A 19,850-nucleotide genomic window follows, 5' to 3' on the forward strand; every position below is an offset into this window, starting at 1 on the left:
TTCTAATGTGAACTACAAAGCTACAAGTTAATAAAATAGATGGAGAAACTAAATAAGTACAGTTAATGTACATATTCATGCAGCTATTAATGGTTAATATGTATTTAAATACAAAAGAAAATGCTTAGAAAAATACATTATGGAGAAACCAGGTACGAAAGAAAGAACAACTAGTGCAATTGAACCAAACCACTATCTATCCAGAACAATAATCAAGTGGAATCCTGCAACTGAACCAAATCCAGACAACACAGGGAAAAATAAAGGCTCTGTTTCAAGACAATGACGTTGTGCCCAAATTTCCTCTTTGGCCCATGAAGGCTAAAAGACTCTTTGTGTTGACAAAAGAAGATGGAACAAAGAAAAAATGATGAGGTATTAGGCAAAGGGAGATAAAGATTTATAAAGAGGGTTTGAATGGAGAGAGTGTGACTCAACGAATAGACTTGTTTAATAGTCACTAATATGTGGACTCACATTTAGACTCGCTAAATCAATTGGATTGATTCTCAAGCTTTGGCTCAAATCCAGTTCACTGAACAAATGCCAAATATCTTTGTATTTTGAAGTTCAAATCAATAGTGCAATGAAGTCTTTAGTAAATGTCATGTGTGGTGACCATTTGATCATCTGTCTATTCTCACACATCCAGCATCCTCACTTTTAAAGCGTGAACTAGAGCGCTACTGTAATTTAGTGCACAGCATTCAACCCCAGTGGAAAAGAAACGTTCAAAAAACATTAAATTCACTTAATTACTCCCTTAAGCCAGATGAGGTCTGGGACCTGGGATATGATGATGTAAGAATGAAATACTGTGCACTGGGAAACACACTTAGCCTTCTTTATGACAGCTTGTTAGTGCTCCACTGTTTTCACTGTCAGGTTTGGGGAAGCCATGCTGAGAGAATTCGATATATCCTGAATGAATCCATAACTAGTCTAGCCGCTGAATTGAAAGCTTTCTGAAATGCAAACGGGGGCCTTTACAATTGCTCTGTGGCTCTCTAGTTTACCAATGCAGTTTTAAGGCCCGGTCAGGGCTGATGGCTGATCCTGGAATAGGCAGCAGACGTGTCATTTGGTAGCGATAGAGTTAAGTAATGGAATTCTCTCACAAAGCATTGGGAGAAATCAATTCCCCTACAAGCACCTGCGCTCTGTACCGAAGTCTCCAGGAGGAAACATGTACACATGCTCACTATCCATAAAAGACAGCACCTCATTATCTGCTCAACCCCTCCCTTATTAATTTCCTCCACCTTCACTATAGTATCTGGGTGCATAGGCGCCTCTGGTCTTTTTCTGAGGTTTTTAATTAGTTTTTGTCCCCTCTATTTTATAGTCTTTTTTACCTGAGACTGTATCTGGGTCTAGGATTGATCTACTTATCACTCTCTTAAATGTTTTAACTTCTCCCCCTAAAAGCAATGCAGAAATCTCAAGAGGTATGACCATCAGATACACATAATTATCCAGCACCGATGTACAATACCAAGGCAATACTTTGACCTACTAAATCAATACTGCTGAGACCTTGCCACAGCAGCCAACCACAAAGCATAACTGCCGGGCTCACAGGAAAAGCGCAATAAATTATTTAGATTCAAGAATGCTTCTCAGAGATACGACCTTAAAATCAGAGCAAAAGAACTGTTGTATAACCTTAGACTGCTGAAAGGTACAGCTGGATGTTTCACTGCTGTTTCATACTAGATAATCTAGTGTACGTGTAGATTATTTTACAGTTCGGTGTTTTATTTCAATGCCCATACTAAAAGCTCAACTGTATTTCAACATGACTGTGAATGTACGTGTCACATTAGGGGGATAAGGACTTAGTCATACCCTAAACTGGGTTATCTTGCAATAATGACTGTAAATTATCCCACTTATTAAATAAATAACTAGCTACTAACTAAATAAAATACTGATTTGAGTTTAAATGAATAGTCCATTATAACAATGCAACAATATATTACACTAAAATTACCTAGTCATCTATGATTTAGATACACTTGTAACTTATCTTTTAAGCTCTCTCTCTCTCTTTTATTTCTTTTCGGTTTGTTGTATTTCCGACCGACTGTTTTTAGTTTCTTGCTGGGGACTCTATGAGCTTCTAGCCACCCATCAAAGGTTTTATGCTCACAGTGTAGGCCTATATTAAAATGAATGGTAATAAATTTTTATTTCACGCGACAAACGTAGTGAGCCTTTCGAGTCGAACGGTGGCAGGCGCCGAGAATTGTAAAGAGCCAGTGCGCGGAACGGTATGCGAGAAAAATGCCGGTTTGTTGCCAACGGCAACAGCGAAATATATAATTTAGGTTATTACCATAGACTATATAAAAACAGGTTATTACACAAAAATCGATTGCTTACACTTAGCCAATCAGAATTAAGTTCTCCAGAGAACCGTGTAATAAAGTAGGCTGTATTTCATAGGAATGATAGTTAAGTGTCAAATTATGCCAAATGGTTGGATTGGATAAAAAGTTAAGTAGGTCGATGTAAAAATTTATAATTGCTGTAATTCATCAAGTGCCAAATGTTGGTGGGCTATCTAAGTGATATTCTTTGTCTAATTATGGGATTACTCAACACTCTTCTGAGGCTGTTTAATGCAACTGAATAAAGTTTGTAAACGAGTGCATGCATTTCATATTTCTTTATACATCAAATAATAAAATATAAAACACCTACATCCAAAATGACAGAAATGCCCTTTCGGGGCTCCGGTGCGAAGAACTGCTCCTGAGCCACCGCCGCCTCCTCCTTCACATATTCCCGAGTAGAGATGCTTTTATTGTCGCTCATCTTGGTGACTATCCAGCGGACGAGCCCGTCTATTCCACCGGGCTGAGAGCCGCTGTTTCCGGACTGTGCAGCCGTCGCTGTCTCGCTGTCCTGCGCCACGGGATTGAGCTGTTCTTTGCTGTCCTGTGCCCGGAGTTTGGCTTGTTCTTTGTGGAGCAGTTTGTGGACGCCGTCCCTGCAGTAGCGCGCTGCTTGTTCACACATCCTTTTGCCGCGGAGCGTTCATGCTGCGCGCTATGGGGGCGATCCCTCCCTCCTCTCTGACATCAGCAGCAGCAGCGGCACACATCCCAAAAACGTACCCCTCCTGTCACACCTAATTGGAGCAGTTCAATAAGTGCCATCCATTTAGCTCAGATGCAGAAAAATGAACAAGAAAGGCATTATTTGCACTTTAGAGAGAGAGTAGCTACTAATACAGCAGGAATCGATGTTAATGCCCATTGATCCCAGAAAATAACTTTTGAATTAACCATGGTGATGTTGTTTGGGACTATTTTTGGCTTTAATTGTTGGTTTACTACAGTAACTTTCAGTTGTAGATATTTAGATCTACCATTCCTGGTGCCTTAGGAAAATTTGTATTATTGTTTTATTATAGTAGTGTTGTAACGTTTGGGTGGCGGATTGATTACCACAGTTTTACTAAAAATACCATGGTTAAACTATAGTTAGTGTAGCAAAACTATACATATATATTATAAAATCATGTGTGATTGGTTATAAAGAGCAACGCTGAAAAAAAAAATCAGGTTTGAATTTAATACAGCAATCGAAATGTCATTTACAGTATTAAAGTTTTATTGAAAAACCAGGGGAGTTATGGGTGTTATGGGGGGTCCCTTAATGCTTATGGGAGGTCCAGGGGCGTTGCACAAGATCCCGGGCCCAGTCCTGATGGGCCCCCATGCCCCCCCCCCCCATGAAAATATCCAGGTAAAATAAAATATATTCCAGACTTTTCAAGGGCCCTCTCTTCCTTTGGGGCCCTGGTAATCAGTACTGGTTTTACCCCCAGTCCGACGCTCCTGTCCGTGACCCCCTCAGCCCCCCCTCAATTCGAACACTGGTTCAATGTAACATACGCAATCTGTCGCGGTTCATTTCCCAGAATGCAAACTATAATTAGGCCCCACCAACAAAGTTAAATGTCAACTCGACTTAAAAGTGATGTATGTAAGATTTTGGCTCTACTAAAGCATAAAAATACCATAATATGTTTGCAGATATTTAAGAAACATGCAAGTTAACATACTTGTTTATCTGAAAATAATGTTACAGTCAGTTATTCTACTTTGAAAATGTGCGCTCCGGGCCAGAATGTCAATCTTTGTTTTGGTTTGTGTCAATCCTACATACAGCACCTTTAAAACATTTTATGTGGTATTTGTGACAGTTAACTTAAATCTTTAATAAAGTGATACACGATGACTTTATTTGTCATGCTTTATCAACGTAGCGCCCGAACTGCAGTGGAAAAGCAATATAGTGGCACACTGTTGCTATGGCTGCACAGTCCCGCAAAAATACATGCTACAATTCATTACTAAAACAAACAAACAAAAACATTATACTTAATACTAAAAAAAAAAAAAAAAAAAAAAAAAAAAAAAAACAACCTCGGAATGGGGCAGCTTGACAATTTTGGGCGGTGGGTACAGGGCCGTCGCAAGGGGGGGTGCGAGGCCCTGTTCGAAGTTGACGTGCGAGGCCCTTTACAATTTTGTGTGCGTGTGTGTGTGTGTGGTTGCTGTAGTAACGAACGCAACTGTAACACACATAAGATCGATTGTGATGAAAAAAATCAAAAATCACGGTCACGCGCACGCTCATAAGAAGCTGTATAATAATAATAATAATAACAATAATAATAATAATAATAATAAAGCAATTACATAAATAAATAAATAAGATATTTTCTCATGCTCCTATATTTTTATGTTCATTTATTTTGCTTTAATGGGAATGAAAAGAAACTATTCATTGCCATTAAAGTGAAATTACTAAACCTACAAATGGGAGACTGATAAAAATGCTCTTTTTAGAAGAAAATTTCAAATGGCACTTAGAGGCTTTTGCATCTGAACTCTTATATGAAGTAGTAGCCTAATCAATTTACACTATTTTAAAATAATAAATTATTTTAACATTAGCACACTCACTCTTGTTCGTATTAATAGTCGAAAATGCAAACGTCTGTTGTCACATTTATTTATGATTTACATGAATCATTAGCATATCGCATATTTTCCATTTAAAACAGCGAAATTTCATAAAAGGTTGAGTAGTTTGCATCACTAGATAGTCTATTGTCGGTCGCTAAACATTTCTATCGTAAAACGGTTTTATAGCTATTAGCTATAAAACTGTTTTACGATAGAAATTTTTAGATATTAGCTAATACAGTATAGGCTACTTACATTTTTCCACAAACTTACATTACTACACATACAGAAAATTTTGACACTTACAATCTCATTTGAACCGACATCTCTATCACCCTAATGATTAAATATAAGTTTTTGTTTTTTTTAACGACCAAGCGGCCAGCGGCAGACAGTGAACCTAGGCTATGTTTGATAAATTTAGCCTTCTCAAATCAAAGGTAAGAGTAATACAACATTCGTAACTGTAAAGGGTCTACTTTTATTTGAGTGCACTCAAAATATCAACAAAACGTTGTGCTTTTATAAAATAAAGAAAATAATCATGATGCGCTTTCTACCATCTCGTCTTGAATAGGAGCGCTTCACAAAAATGAACCGAAACTCAGTGAAAACATGCCTCACAGACATGACAAATATATCTATAGAAAGCTTTAAATGGCTACTTAATGAATATATAACTAATCAAAAACAAAATCTCTTTCATTATAATCATAATCCGTAAAGATGCACTTCTCTCCAAAGGCGCGTCTAATGAAGAGGTGTCGAGTCAGGATCGGCAACTTCATCCTTGCGACATCGACTCAGAAACAAATAATTCAAATATCTCCTTCTTATTTCCCCCTCACTCATTTATGGTAATTACTTTTGCCGATACTTTGTGGCAAGCTTGAGCCTATTGCGTGCATTTGAACGCAGAACTGTTCAGCTGCGCTGACGGCACACTGCTGCTGCGGGACACTAAACACCGTCGAGCCGCTCTTGACAACCACCGCAGCAAATTCTTCCATCACTAATTGATGGATGTCTAAAATATAGTAACATGCTAATCATTAACATTAAAATATAAAAATAATGAGAAGCCTAAAACAGGCCCGATGCCCGGCCCGCGTCTGAACTATGGCGTGAAAATTGGCCCGAAGCCCGGCCCGAGGGGTGTAAAAAAGTCGGGGTAAATTGCAGGGCTCTAGACCAGCATAAAAGTTAAACTTTTAAAACTTTTTGACATACTAACAACAAACAGCTTTACTCATTCTTATACACAGAGTCTTATACTGTCTATCAGGTATGATTATTTTATTCTTTCAAAGGACATAATGGGTGGGAAAAACAGTAATAAAAATAGGACATAAACGACATAAAATGCAGGCCAGGAGCGAGGCCCTCCAGAGGTGCGAGGCCCTGTGCGGTCACACACTTGGCACAGCCCTTGCGATGGTAATGGGTGGGTATAACAGTCTGAAATGACCTTTGTGAGTTGAAAAACTTTTGGAAGGCTCCCCGGTCCTGCCTTTTACGGGTGATTAACTCATTCCAACTAAAAGGGCCTTTATTTAACTGGCACCAAGTACAACCCCCCTACAGTTTGCATTCCTATAGTGAGGCATTTGGGCAAACAGAAAACAAGTAATTGGATTCATCTCTTTAATGTAGAGCAACAACCTGTTACTCCTTCTTCACACACAGGGTGCTCAGATAATTACAACAAGTAGTAATCCCTTGTCTTTGGACATGCTCAGATCAACTCCCCTTGCAGCCAGTTTGTGCATGGCAGTGACAGGCTCTCTTTTTAGCACAGGTATATCATGGACTGTGCAGGGGGTAAATTGAAACTACCGAATGGTTATTGTGGGTCCTGTGCATCTGAGGTTAGATACAGAGGCAGACTGTGTACACTTAAAGCTCATATTTTTATACATTTATATACATTGCTTAGGTGACTATAAATATAAAAATAAATATTTAAACTATATTTATATATATATTAATTTTTATAATTTGTATAGCAGGTATAGTAAAATAAGGTAATTAAAATATAAGTAATGAAGGAAAAGTAAATACAAAAATAAAGCTGTAGTATTTAAATTTTATATGCTGTATTTGTTTACTATCTGGTATATACTATATAGAAAATGCAAAAAGCATGCAGGTAGGCTTGGCTGGGAAAATGAGAGATAAATGCAAGAGATTTCACACACATTCATACTGCAAATGAGTATGAAACAGACACAGCTGCCAACACACACACACACACACACACACACACACAATGAAATATCTGTATTTGAGTCATGAAGGGAATATGCCTCCCACCATGCAAGTAGATGGGACATGTTAAAGGTGATGTAGGAGCAACAAGTGCACCTCCTGGTGGACTACAGAAGAGCACCCTTTGACTCCATATCTGTATGTGCTGCGTTTTTTGAGGTAAAATAGTCTCTGCGCCCTTGACAGTGAAGGCATGGTTGTCCACCTGAAAAGAGAAAGTGGTGGCCTGTTGAAAGACATTCTGAAAGGAAATCGAGACACTGGAACCTGAGCTGATGACAAGGGGACCCTGAGCTTTAGGTGGAGTACAGATGCCATACAGAGGGAAGACATAGTCCCCTCTAAAGTATAAGGAGATAGTAAACAGACTTTGGATGCTCCCACCTGGCAAGGCTCGAAATGAACTATCACACTAATATCTGTGCCAGTTTGGTTCCCCACGGCTGCTTTAACGTTCTTTTCCACAGTGAAGTTTGGATTGTCTATCTGAATTAGAAACAAGATTTGAGTGGAATGTTTATAGCAAAGACATTAGAATTTAAGCTGCTAATGTCATTCCAAACCATGACTTTCTTTCTTTTTTTTTCTTTTTCTTTTTGACAATACAGTGAAATAAATGAGTTTCGATGTTGTTTTAGACCCCACTATTTTTAATTTTATGGCCAAAAACAATTGAAACATTAAAATGTCTTTTTTTGTGTTTACAAGAATCTCATTGAACAACAGAAGAGTGAATAAACTCCAACTTGCAGCCAAGTGGTGCTCTGAAATATAGAGGCTTCTCAAAGGGTGCAGGAAAAGGCCTTCCGTTGAAGCTCATAAAAGAAGTGTCCGAGTTCAGTAGCATACAATACCAGCCGGGCTGTGGACTCTACCTCACAGAGAGGCTGATATTCATATGTCAATGTAACCTAAGCAATAAAAAACAAGAATTTTTAAGAACAATCATTAGATATTAGAATCACCACAGCAAAACCTCCTTGGTTTTCATTTGTTGGCATTAATAGACACTTTATTTTTTATTTTTAGGAGTTTTCCTTTCAGATGCTAAATTTATGGGAGTAGAGTATTTAAATGAATCATTCAACATGTTTTACTTAAGTTTGCAATAGTCAATTTACTGGTATTCACGTCATTATTTAACACCTAAAAAGCACATCTTAACTTGTTCTGCTCCTTGAGTAGATTACATGCACCTGATCGATTCTGCTTGTTTGCGACCTTATGCTAATTTCTGCTGCTCTTGGTAGATTTGTTGGTCATTATGGAAATGATCTGGTGGTCTGGCTGCATCCGTGTTCTTTAATTTGCGCATTGTCAGTAGATTACTTTCCACTCCCATCTTTGCCTTTATGGGATTGCGGTCTAACTATAATTTGCCCTGTTTAAGAAATCTGGCCCAACAGAGAATTTCTTTATGTATCAACAGCTTTGTGGTTTTGAAAGTTCACCTACCTTAGACTGAGCAGGCACAAGAAACTGTGGAGCAACACTGATGTCTGCATTCTGGCACTCGGCAGAGAACAACACATCCAGAAGAAAAGGGTTCTCCACCCCCATGGACCCTGTCATCATCTGCCTCACCGGGGTCGCCATTTTTATAGTGCTGATCACTCCTGGAGCCATTGCTTTGAAGTTGAGATTGAAGAATAGGTACTCGCCTGCTGTCTCATTTTTGAAAGTCACCTGCGTTAGTGAGAAATATGATGATGTTTTATATTTGTTTTATTACCAAATTACTGTAGTCTGCATTAGCACATTTTTTATAGGTGCATGATGGCACTTGCTTTAGCATTTTACTGGCCCTCTTTATAAGTAAAGAAGGAGAGTTTGTAATTCTTTATATCCAGTGCAGGCACATCGATCTGGTTTGATGAGCTCGATCACAGCACGGAACCTGCACAGCAGGATATAAAACACAGAATGATAAAACAAATTATAGTAAGAAGCGGAATATAATTAGCAAATGAGGCTTTATGTCAATGAAAGATTTTACGATCATTACAAAGAATATCCCAAGAGGCACTGTATTGTGTGGCTTTTTTATGGGTATTTTCACGATTAACAATGTTTATGCATTTTATGTTTAAGCGCATGTTTATGCGTAATGAATCAAGATTACAACAAAAATGTTTCTTCAACAGAATAATGCCATTTTGCATGTTGCGTCAAATAATATAATTTCTTTTAGTGAATTCTAGCATCATTATCTGTTGATTTTGAAGTCTTTGAAATACATTTTAATTGACTGAAAAATAGTGTTTTTTTTTGTAAACAAAATGCTTATAAGAAAAAATGGCCTATTTCATGAATGTGAAATACTGTATTGTGATTATTTATTACATTTGCATGGTTATGGTTTTTTTAGATGGGGTACCTCTGAGGTCTGGGCAGCCAGTTATGGACGTTTACTGTCTGTGTTTGGTGGCTTTTGCATTTGATCGCTTCGGTTATTGTGCCTTCAACCTTCAGGGGCTCAGCTGTGCCATGCAATATGTACAGTAATCCACTGCCATCAGGAAAGGAGAAGAACACAGAGCCCTGCACCACAGCAGAGGGAGGTGTCATTAACAGTGGAAAATAACTGTTTTTTTGTACTACCATTTTTTTTATAATGGCTATTTGGACATTTGTTTAAAAAAATAATTATTGGAAATAATCATCTTGTGGAGAGAGTGTCATACCTCATGCCCTTCCCCATCTGCAGTCATGACTGACGGCTTATATGCAATCTCATAGGTGTTCTGCTGCAGGGGCTCAATGAGGAGAGTGGGCGGCCCACTCCAGTGCTCTCCCTCTATGACACATTTCAGAGTCCAGCACTGGTTAATGTGGCTGGGTAGAGCCAGAGACTGAGTACACTGACTGTGTACCTGACACATGAAATTCACCACCTGCTCACACAAAAGAGAAAGCAAGCAAGAAAAAGACAGTGAAAATGAATTAGCCTTGCTTTTTAACTTCATTTCATCGGCACATCTCATATCAACAAATATACAAGGTTTTGACACACTGTAACATTCAGACTTGTGTTTTCTTCTATTTCTATTTAACTGGACGGACAATGCAGGAGTCAGTGAGGGTGAGTTTTAATGGTTTGCCCCCCTCTATAGTACAGCATACTCTTTGACTCAGCTTGGTAGGGGCAAAGGTCACTTCAATGGATACTTCCATTCCTGGGGTGATGTAGCCCTCAGCAGGGAAAATGATGAAATCTGGAGCAAAGCTATTTACGTCCCCATTTGAATCTGAAGAGAACAATGAAAATCTGAAGATGCAAAAATATATATATATCTCTCTATTTGAGTCTATGTAATACTAGAATCTATGTCACTCGGATTCATTCTTTTTCAGAACCAGACACACATTTTAGATGCAACCAGTCACTTTATTTTAAGGTTTTGTGATCACATGTGGATGTGTACCTCGTACCAATTACTCCTGTGTTCTGCATTATAATGTGACAAGTAGCTCAACTTGTCACATTCCAACAACTCCAAACTGCAGGTAGTCTGTGTCCAGTCTGACTTCCTCTCCCTGACAACATCCCTTCATGACCAGCAGGGGGCGAAAAGCACCTAGACACTCTAGCTGCAACTCCTCAGTGATGAGAGGCATGTGCTGTTCAGGAGAAAAGAGAAGCTCCACCACAGAGTGGCCACCTCCATCTTTAAGTGTCACCTCCCCTTCTGGACGCACTGATACGATCTGAAAAGCAAAATAATTTTTTCTTATTTAATGTATGCAGCACACTGGAATGTATACATGTATTAAGAAGTGTTTCTTGATTACCAAATCAGCACATTAGTATGTTTTCTGAAGGATCATGTGACATTGAAGACTGCTGTACTAATGGCTGCTGTAAATTCAGCTGTGCCATCAAATGAATATATTATATTTTAAAATATATTCAAATAGGAAACAGTTATTCTAAATTGAAATAATATTTCACAATATTACTTAACAATTTTGTTGCATTTTTAATCAAATAAATACAGCCTTGATAAGCATAAGAGACTTAAAAAAGAAATTCTACATATATGAGAGTGTGCAAGTGCACATGTGTTACCCTAGAGTCCTGGAGAGAGTTATCAGTGTCTGCAAAGTCTACATGTCAGGCTGCTGTTCACCAGAGGGATCAATTACCGACTTTGCTGGCCATTCTGCACAGCTCCAAAATTAACCACTTTATGTGCTAAGTCCTGCAGATTAATATAAGACAGAAAAAGGGAGGATGAATATCTATTACATCAGGATGTAGATATCTAGGATCATCTAAAACTTCCACACCCTTTTTGTTTTTGTCACCTTAATTTCAGCACCATGTCCTAGGATCTCCTCCACTTGTTTGGCACACTTGTCTCAAAAACCACCTTCTCGTGGTAACAAACTGCTTTGCTTGGGTAGAATGAGAAGAGAACCTCCATGAAGCCACCAGGAGAAAGGACTTGAGGGGTGAAGCTGACCTCCAAGACAGTGTGTTGGAAAACAAGCAGTCTAGACTGAATAAATACTATCGTAAAAAACTTTGCTTTACACACTTTAAAATTCCAATATAATAAAATAAAAAAATAAAGTTTTCTACCTGATTCCTCTGCTGCTTCTGTTGCTACGTAATCACCAGTGAGTGTGTAACAGGTACCATAACAACACAATATATGAAATGCCTTCCGAAGTTGTCCATTAGGAAAGAAAATTCCAGATCTGGAGCCACAGCTGAGCCCATTAGTTCACAACAGAATGTCTGCCCATTCTTTATCTACAAACAGAGGAAAAAATTGAATGCAGAAAGGGAAAAATCATTTAAATAATATTATTTTCTTGAATAATAATGACAAAAAGACATTTGGACAGGGTCTACCTTAATAGAAAAAGTCACATATTTCCACTGAGGGCAAAAGGTCAAGGTGCAGGAACTCTGTCCACCTACTGCCACTGTGTCCAATTTAGGTTCCACCTGCAGGTGGGGCTGCAGCACTGCCGGCCCAGACAGGTCATATTCAACATCTAAACTGAATTTCCCAGGATTAGACACCACACTCTGCCAAAGACAAATCTCTCACACAACATACTGGCACACACACACTAACTAAGGGTGTATAAATAACTTACATTTTTACCTGTTTGAAGTCCACAGAATGGAACTGGTTTGATAAGAGCTCTTTGATGGATCCCTCAGGGCTCTTATATCGTACATGGGCATTCATGCTGTAACACTTTTCCTTCACATTCATGGTCAGTGGCTGGAGCTTCCTCCGCACTGTCACTACTAGATTAAAAGCCACATCTCCTTTCCGAGTGGGAGTGATCCGTATGAACAACGGGATCCTGTCAGAGGCAGATGTTAAGGAGTGTGAACAAGGTCAGTGTTTAAATTCAAGATCAAGTTGAACTTGAAAAAACTTTTTTTTTAACCAAAAAGGATATGATTGTTATGTCTTAGACTTTATATGAATGAAATAGCATACTTCTCTTTAGGTGGAACTGTACCCTCCATAGGCTCTAGCACCAAGCTGTCCTGGTAGCCCTCAGAGTGGCATGAAGACTCTTGGACCATAAAATGGAATAGTTGATCTTCTCTGTTCACCACAAACACAGTGTGATTAGCTTCAAAACCTGCAAACAAAAGCAGATGGACACTCCTGCTGAAAACACTAGGATACATTACCAATAATGTCATAATAAAATTAGAATTGTCAGTTCTCTTCACATCAGTAACTATCTAAATCAGTTCTTCACACTCCAGTCCTAGCTGTCATAATTGCATAAATGTCTCAGTGTTTTTTGTCCATACAATGAAAGTCAGTTGTGTCCCATGTTGTTTTAGACCCCAGTGACTACTATTGTATGGAAAAAAATAGTCGAAACACTCATTAAAATAACTTCTGTTGTGTTTCACAGAAGAATGGAGAAGACTGGAGAAAAGGCTGCTGAAAATCCAGCTGTCACCACAGGAATAAATTACATTTGAAAATACATTAAAACACAAAACAGTTTATTTGAATAGTAATAGCATTTTACAATATTACTGTATACTTAACTTGTAAGTTTGATCAAATACATGTAAACTACAGTATATGTACAATACATTTATAAGTATATATAATATTTCAATAGTATATAAAAAATATACATATACACATATTATATTTGTTTGTAATATAAACAATGTGACTCATCCAATCAAAATCAGAACTATCCATTTTATGAAATGTTTTACCTGCAGACAGACCCAAAACCCACTGAGGTGAACTCTATAATTGCACTTCATACAGTATCTTGCAATTGTGAATTCATATTTAATAACTGCAACATTATATCTCCCAGTTGCAACTTTATATCTAACAATTATGACTTTATTTACTTTTTTATCTTACAATGTGACTTTATGTTATTTTAAACTAAAAATTTTAAAATTGTTATCATTTAATGAAGTTAATGAAATGCCTCCAGTAAGCAGTTCGAATATGAAATGTTTTTATATTAAAAGATGCACTATTGGATTTGCTTTATTCTGGTTTGTGTTATTGTCATCTCTATCACTGATTCCATTTGGTTGGCTGTTGTGATGACTTGTCTACATCCGCCCATTTAACAGTCCTGTGACAATCATCCCAATCTGGGACCTGGTCTACAGGCTGCCGAAAGGTAATACTGCTGAGTTTACATTTTATTGTTTGTGGGTTTAGCACAGTGGGCTCCTCTGAGCAGAAGGTCACCATCACAAATTTGAAGCAATTGGCATGCAGGTGACCAACTTGTGGAGAAAAGCTCAGTTGTGGGCCACTGGGAAGCCATTCAAAGCACAGCACCTTGGAGCTGCTTGGGTTTCTCATGGTGAAAATTTCTTGATAAGTGTGGCCCACATGACAGTCTCCAAAATCCAGAAGGTCAGACAGACCCGAGAGAAGCATTCAAAGGGGATAATTACCATAATTACCAACAGTGTGTTTTGAAACCAAAAATATTAGTGCTGTCAAATGATTAATCACGATTAATCACATCCAAAATAAAAGTCTTTGTTAACACAAAAAAATGTATACATTTAAGAATAATATAATAATGTTTATATATTAAATATTTATATATACTACAAAATAAGAATATTACGGAATTACAAATCAAACATTCATAAAAAATATAAAATATAAGAATATAAATATATAAATGTATATACATGTAAATATTTTCAAAATATATACTGTATATGTATTTATATATACATAATAAATATACACAGTACACATACATATAGTATGTAAACAAAAACTTTTATTTTCAATACAATTATTAAATTAGAATTACACGTAATAACCAAAAAAAAATATACATAAAATAAATGGTAGAATTTTTATTTTAATCATGGTTTAGAATGGTTAAGTTAGCAAAAATCATTATTAACTTGCACTTAGTATCCATGAAAAATACATGTCCTATTCATTACTTACTTTCAATGCTGTCCTGCTGAACTTTGACGCTAATGTGTTCCAGGATGATGATGTCATGGTAACCCTCACTCACAAGCTATACCACTGTCTGATCATACAGTTTATCCCTTACCATTAACTTCAAATTGGCCTCAAACTTCTGAGCCACTTTTGGATGAAATACGACCTGGAATTCTGCTTGTTGTCCAGCCATGAGGATCAGAGGCTACATGTGCTTGTTGTGTCTCTAAAGAGGATCAAAAATGCAGTTATGTCACATATATTTGATTTTAATATGTTTCTACTGCATATCTCATGCTACTGTTCTCTTTATTTCAATTTACTGCTTATGGTTGCCTGCCTCAAGCAAAATGTTTATACACAAGTCATGGAAGAAATAATATTTTGTTCCTTCTCCTACACTACAGCACTCTGTAAAAAAGTAATAATCACAAAGCTTGAAATTACTTTATTAAATTTTAATATATTCATATACTGTAGTTTATTATACAGCTCTCTAGAATACATGATTCTGATTGGTCAATGGCTGGATTCTTTGGTCAAACATCAAGGAACTGATCATTGCACTTAGTGATAAAACCAGCTCTAAATGATATATAAACAACGACACCCAATATAATGAACAGAGCAAGATCCAAAACAATCTGCTTCTGTTTGTGTTATTGGTTTCATAGCTCATTTGAAGAGCAAAACATAACAGCATTGTGCAGAAATGAATGTCTATGACTCTTCATGTGTGTTTATGGCTTGCCTTCTCTAGGATTGCTTTCTATTTGTGAGGAGGCCAGTATGCAAACCAGCCAGGAGCCGCTTTTAGAGTGAAAACTTCCAGGTGACATTGTAGAATAATGCTAACCTGTAAATACAAGGGAATAATTGATTATTACAATGAAAATTAAAGTCAGAGAAATAGACATTTAGCTGAAAACTAATTTTGATCATACTTGTGCAGGCACATTGCCATTGTCCTTGATCACTAATGGAAGAGTCTGCCCTTGTCCCACCAATAAGCGCTTGAAATTTAGCACTGACTGACCTCTGAATAGGTCTCAGAACAGTGATACAGGGCAAATTGCCTTCACCCATTAGATCAAACACCAGAGCTTTAGGTTTGGGGGCAGAAGCTTGACAGTGTTACAAAACAGAATGAGTAAAGCCTCAACAATCTATCAACAACCATCTAAACAGTTCAAACCTGTATTGAAAGCAGTTACCTTGTGGTCCCTTTCAGAACTGCCTCAAACACTGCATGATATATGTGCATAGTCATAGGAGAAAAGGTGATGGTGGCAAAAGCATGAGTGGCTGGGGATACACATCTTTGTATGTCTAAAACTGAAAAAAAAAAAAAAAAAAAAAATATATATATATATATATATATATATATATATATATATATATATATATATATATCAAAAAAGATTAACACAGAACAAATAAAACATTCCAAAACATAAAACCTCTACAAAATATTTACATATACTGCAGAACAACATCAATAGTGGCAAAACCACTTCTCACAAACACACCTTGACTGTTTTGATGACCAGGCTGAGTTTACAGGACACATTCCCTGGATTGGTCAGCCAGAACTGGGCTTTGGCTGACTGACCCACCAATACATTGTTGAAGACAAGCTTGTTCTAGTCCAGTGCATAGACGCCTACTGTCCCGGTATTGGTCACACTGCAGCATGCTACTGTTCTTACAGATATGGTGCTCCTCAAAGATAGAAGCAATGTCTGTACTCGCTATTCCTGTAAACAGTACAGCGACAGAGTGATCATTTTACAATATACTTCATACTAGTTTAAGAATCTTTTAAGCAGCAAGTCATTCATGAAATACTGAGACCAGAGGCAGAGCTACACCATAGGGCCCACTGGTTGATATGCACCATAGGTAGATATTTGTGGGTAGAGTTCAATGTAATAAAAATAATGTATGGCTAATATAAAATAAAAAATACGAAACACTATTTTAGCATTTCAAGACCAGAATTTGAACACTGTAACAAGTGATGATATATTAAATAAAGTTAAATAAATTACATAAAATTGCTTCTTCGCTTCATTGAACAGGACCACTTAAGCCATTTGGCAGTCATCAAAATATTCAACTCTTTTATCAACCATCAAATATAGAAAAAAAAGAGAAAAAAAAGAAGTTAAAAATAAGAGAATGCACTGCACAGATCATTATATGGAATCATTCATAGTCACAAACCTGGCAAACAAATTTCTGCTATTAGCTTGTATGGAATCCCATCTGGGTTGTCAGAGGGGTCTCTATCAGTGATGTCTATAGCTAGACATTGCTCCCAACTACATAGATGCTCTGCCTTGCAATCCACAGTAACTACTTGTTGGGCTCCAGGACTCCAAAGCACAGAGACAAAGAAAAAACAGCATGTCAAATGTGTCTGTAAAAAAAAACATCAAAATTATTTGTAATATATCACATATTCGATTGTTACTGTACACTCAATCAAGAACTGTAAATAAAGAAATACTTTTCTTACCTGTATTGACATCCCAGTCTGATTCTGCATAGTGTGTCGTAATTCACTGGCACTGGATGGTTTTGTAGTATAACTGTCTTCTGATGGTTTCTTACCTCCTGAGCTTAAAAAAAACAAATTGCCAGTGTAACAGCTCTTAATGTTCTCCTATAATGCCTGATGAGGTTTGAGAACACCTGACAAGAGATCAGAGACCATTCCTTCATCCAGAATCACTTCAGATCCTTTAGATTCCCAGCTCCATGTTGGTGCTTTTTCTCTTTAGTTCACCACACTCATTTTCTATAGGGTTCAGGTCAGAGGACTGGAATGGCCATAGCAGAAGCTTGGTTTAGTGCTCATTGACCGATTTTTGTGTTGTTTTTGAGGTTTGTGTTTGGATTATTGTACGGTTGGAAGATCCAAACATGGCCCATTATAAGAGTCAGTCACTTTTTTTAATATGCCCCCCCCCCAAACAACATGTGGTGATGTAGGTGCTGTTTGACAATTTTTTTTAAGGTTTTCTGACCCCAAGACTGAACTTTTTTCTGCAATTCTCCAGCTGTGATCCTTGGAGAGTCTTTAGCCACTCAAACTCTCCTTCTCACTGTGCATTAGGACGATATAGAGAAACGTCCTCTTCCACGCAGATTTATAACATTTTCTGTTGATTGGAAATTCTTAATTATTGCCCTGATGGTGGAAATGGGAATTTTCACTGCTGTACCTCTTTTTTTAAAGCCACTTCACTAATTTGTAAAGCTCAATTATCTTTTGCTGCACATCAGAAATATATTCTTTGGTTTTTCTCATTGTGATGGATGATTAAGGGAATTTGGGCTTTGTTTTCCCTCATATTTATATTTATGTGAAACAGGAAGCCTTGGATGGATAATTTCATGTTCATAATCACCCTGGAATGCTCAAAATTGTAAATATGAATGTGAATATGCTTCTGAGATAATTTACTCATAAGAATTTCTAGGGGTGCCAATAATTTTGTCCAACGTGTATTTGAGAAAAACATTCATTTCATAATGATATTTCCCCCATTTTAAATTCTTATTATCAAATGAAATGTTAGATTTTTGTGATTTTTTTTAAAAACAAAAGATCAAAAGGATTAACAATGTATATATAAACTCATACATATACAAATGCCATACCATCTCCTCTGTGCAGGAACTGGGACATTTTTACACATCCTAATGGTGAAACAACTCAAAGCTGCCTCTATTCTCCACAGTAAGTGTTTCTTGCGAAGAACCATACACCAGTGGGCCAAAGTTGATATCATTAGGGGGACTGATACTGTATTTGGAGAAAAGTGCCTGGACCGACACTTTGATTGGTATAGTGTTAACGGTCTCGCCACCCTCCAAACTGTGCTCGATAACCTGGGGAAAAAACAACACAACTCATTTTTCGTCTCTCATGACAGCAGAGTTAAAAAAAAAAAAAGTATGATAAAGAACCTGGTAAATCTTAAGATTAAAGACCTGACAGCAAAGGATTGGGCTATGTTTTATGGACATCTCCTTGTTGTTGTGATAAATAATCTGGACAGTACTGGGCTTATTATTTGGGCGTAGTGAGCGTTTCTGAGGAGTTATGGAGAATACTGAGTTCAGTTCTGGCATTCCTGGCTCTGTGACCACTGGAGTAAACCTGTAAGTGAAAAGTATTAACAAAAGGAGGGAGAAGAAATATTAAAGACATATTTCATGTTTTTCTTTTCATTAAAAAGGAAGACAGATCATATCTATGATATCTATCTATATATAAATATCTATAACCAGTACTTGTACAGCAATTATGATTACATTTACTTTATCTGCATTAAAAACCTTCATATTTGTAAACACTGCTAATGTTTCAATTACAAAAAGTTTGTTCTTCATTCTCCAGTACCTCATGGCCATCTTCAGTTTGACAGGGTTCTTGGCTATAAAATACATGTTCAGCCTGAAGTCAGAATGAGGCATGATGATGCCTTTATTCTGAGACATGCTGAATTTTTCCCCAAGAATCTCCAGGTCCCTCAGTCTCAAAGCAGCTGGCATAAGGGTTTTATTGTGCAAACCTAAACTCTGGGTTTCTTTTCTATAGACAAAATATGAAAAATTACTGAAAAGGATTTTTTCACCTGCAATATATCGGATTAAATATAACAATCAACAAAATATCAGTATATGTTAAAGTAAATGTAATAGACCTGTATGGTGGTGTTTTTCTGAAATGTTACTCACTTGGGGTCACTTCTTATAGTTGGGTAAGGACAAATTCCTACATTATAGCTGATAACATTACTTGGTCCCCATCACCTGTTGAAAGTCTGTTCAAAATTTCTAAAAACAGAAGAGTAAAACTTGATCCTTAGAGTAATTGCTCCATTTGATGGTACAATCCATCGGAAATGAGTGAGTATGTAAAAGAACAGCAAAATACAAGGTTTCAGTGAAACAGTTCTATTTATTTGTGATTGTACATGTGGTTTATATGTGCGAGGGTCCTCCTTACCCCTGGTTGTATTCTGGATTGGGTTCCTCAAAAGGTATACCCTGGCCAGGATTGGATGTGTTAGTAATCGTCATGCCCTCCTGCAGGAAGACAAGTCCACTCTCTTCCATGTTCATATTTAAATTA

At 37.2% G+C, this 19,850-nt stretch overlaps 1 protein-coding gene, 1 long non-coding RNA gene and 1 pseudogene across 3 annotated transcripts in view; all 3 read right to left on the reverse strand.

Moving 5' to 3' along the window:
• The window catches only part of LOC109109321 (N-terminal EF-hand calcium-binding protein 2-like), a 75,792-nt gene extending 72,646 nt beyond the window's left edge, over positions 1-3,146 (reverse strand). Inside the window, exon 1 of one of the 2 annotated variants that reach the window (XM_042775247.1) lies at positions 2,707-3,146. In XM_042775247.1, coding sequence (XP_042631181.1) covers positions 2,707-3,024 — 318 coding nt within the window. In that variant the 5' untranslated portion in view covers positions 3,025-3,146. The remainder of the gene's footprint in view (positions 1-2,706) is intronic. The other variant, XM_042775246.1, reaches the window with a different exon arrangement.
• Positions 3,147-9,049: 5,903 nt separating this feature from the next.
• Positions 9,050-19,850, reverse strand: part of LOC109109322 — a 43,658-nt pseudogene continuing 32,857 nt past the window's right edge.
• Positions 15,328-16,455, reverse strand: LOC122148585. Its single transcript, XR_006162478.1, has 3 exons — positions 16,231-16,455; positions 15,646-16,036; positions 15,328-15,557 (listed from the first exon to the last, which is right to left on the reverse strand). It is a non-coding gene; the product is annotated as an uncharacterized LOC122148585 (long non-coding RNA).

This window comes from Cyprinus carpio, chromosome A18 (genome assembly GCF_018340385.1).
Source record: "Cyprinus carpio isolate SPL01 chromosome A18, ASM1834038v1, whole genome shotgun sequence".
Classification (NCBI taxonomy): domain Eukaryota; kingdom Metazoa; phylum Chordata; class Actinopteri; order Cypriniformes; family Cyprinidae; genus Cyprinus; species Cyprinus carpio.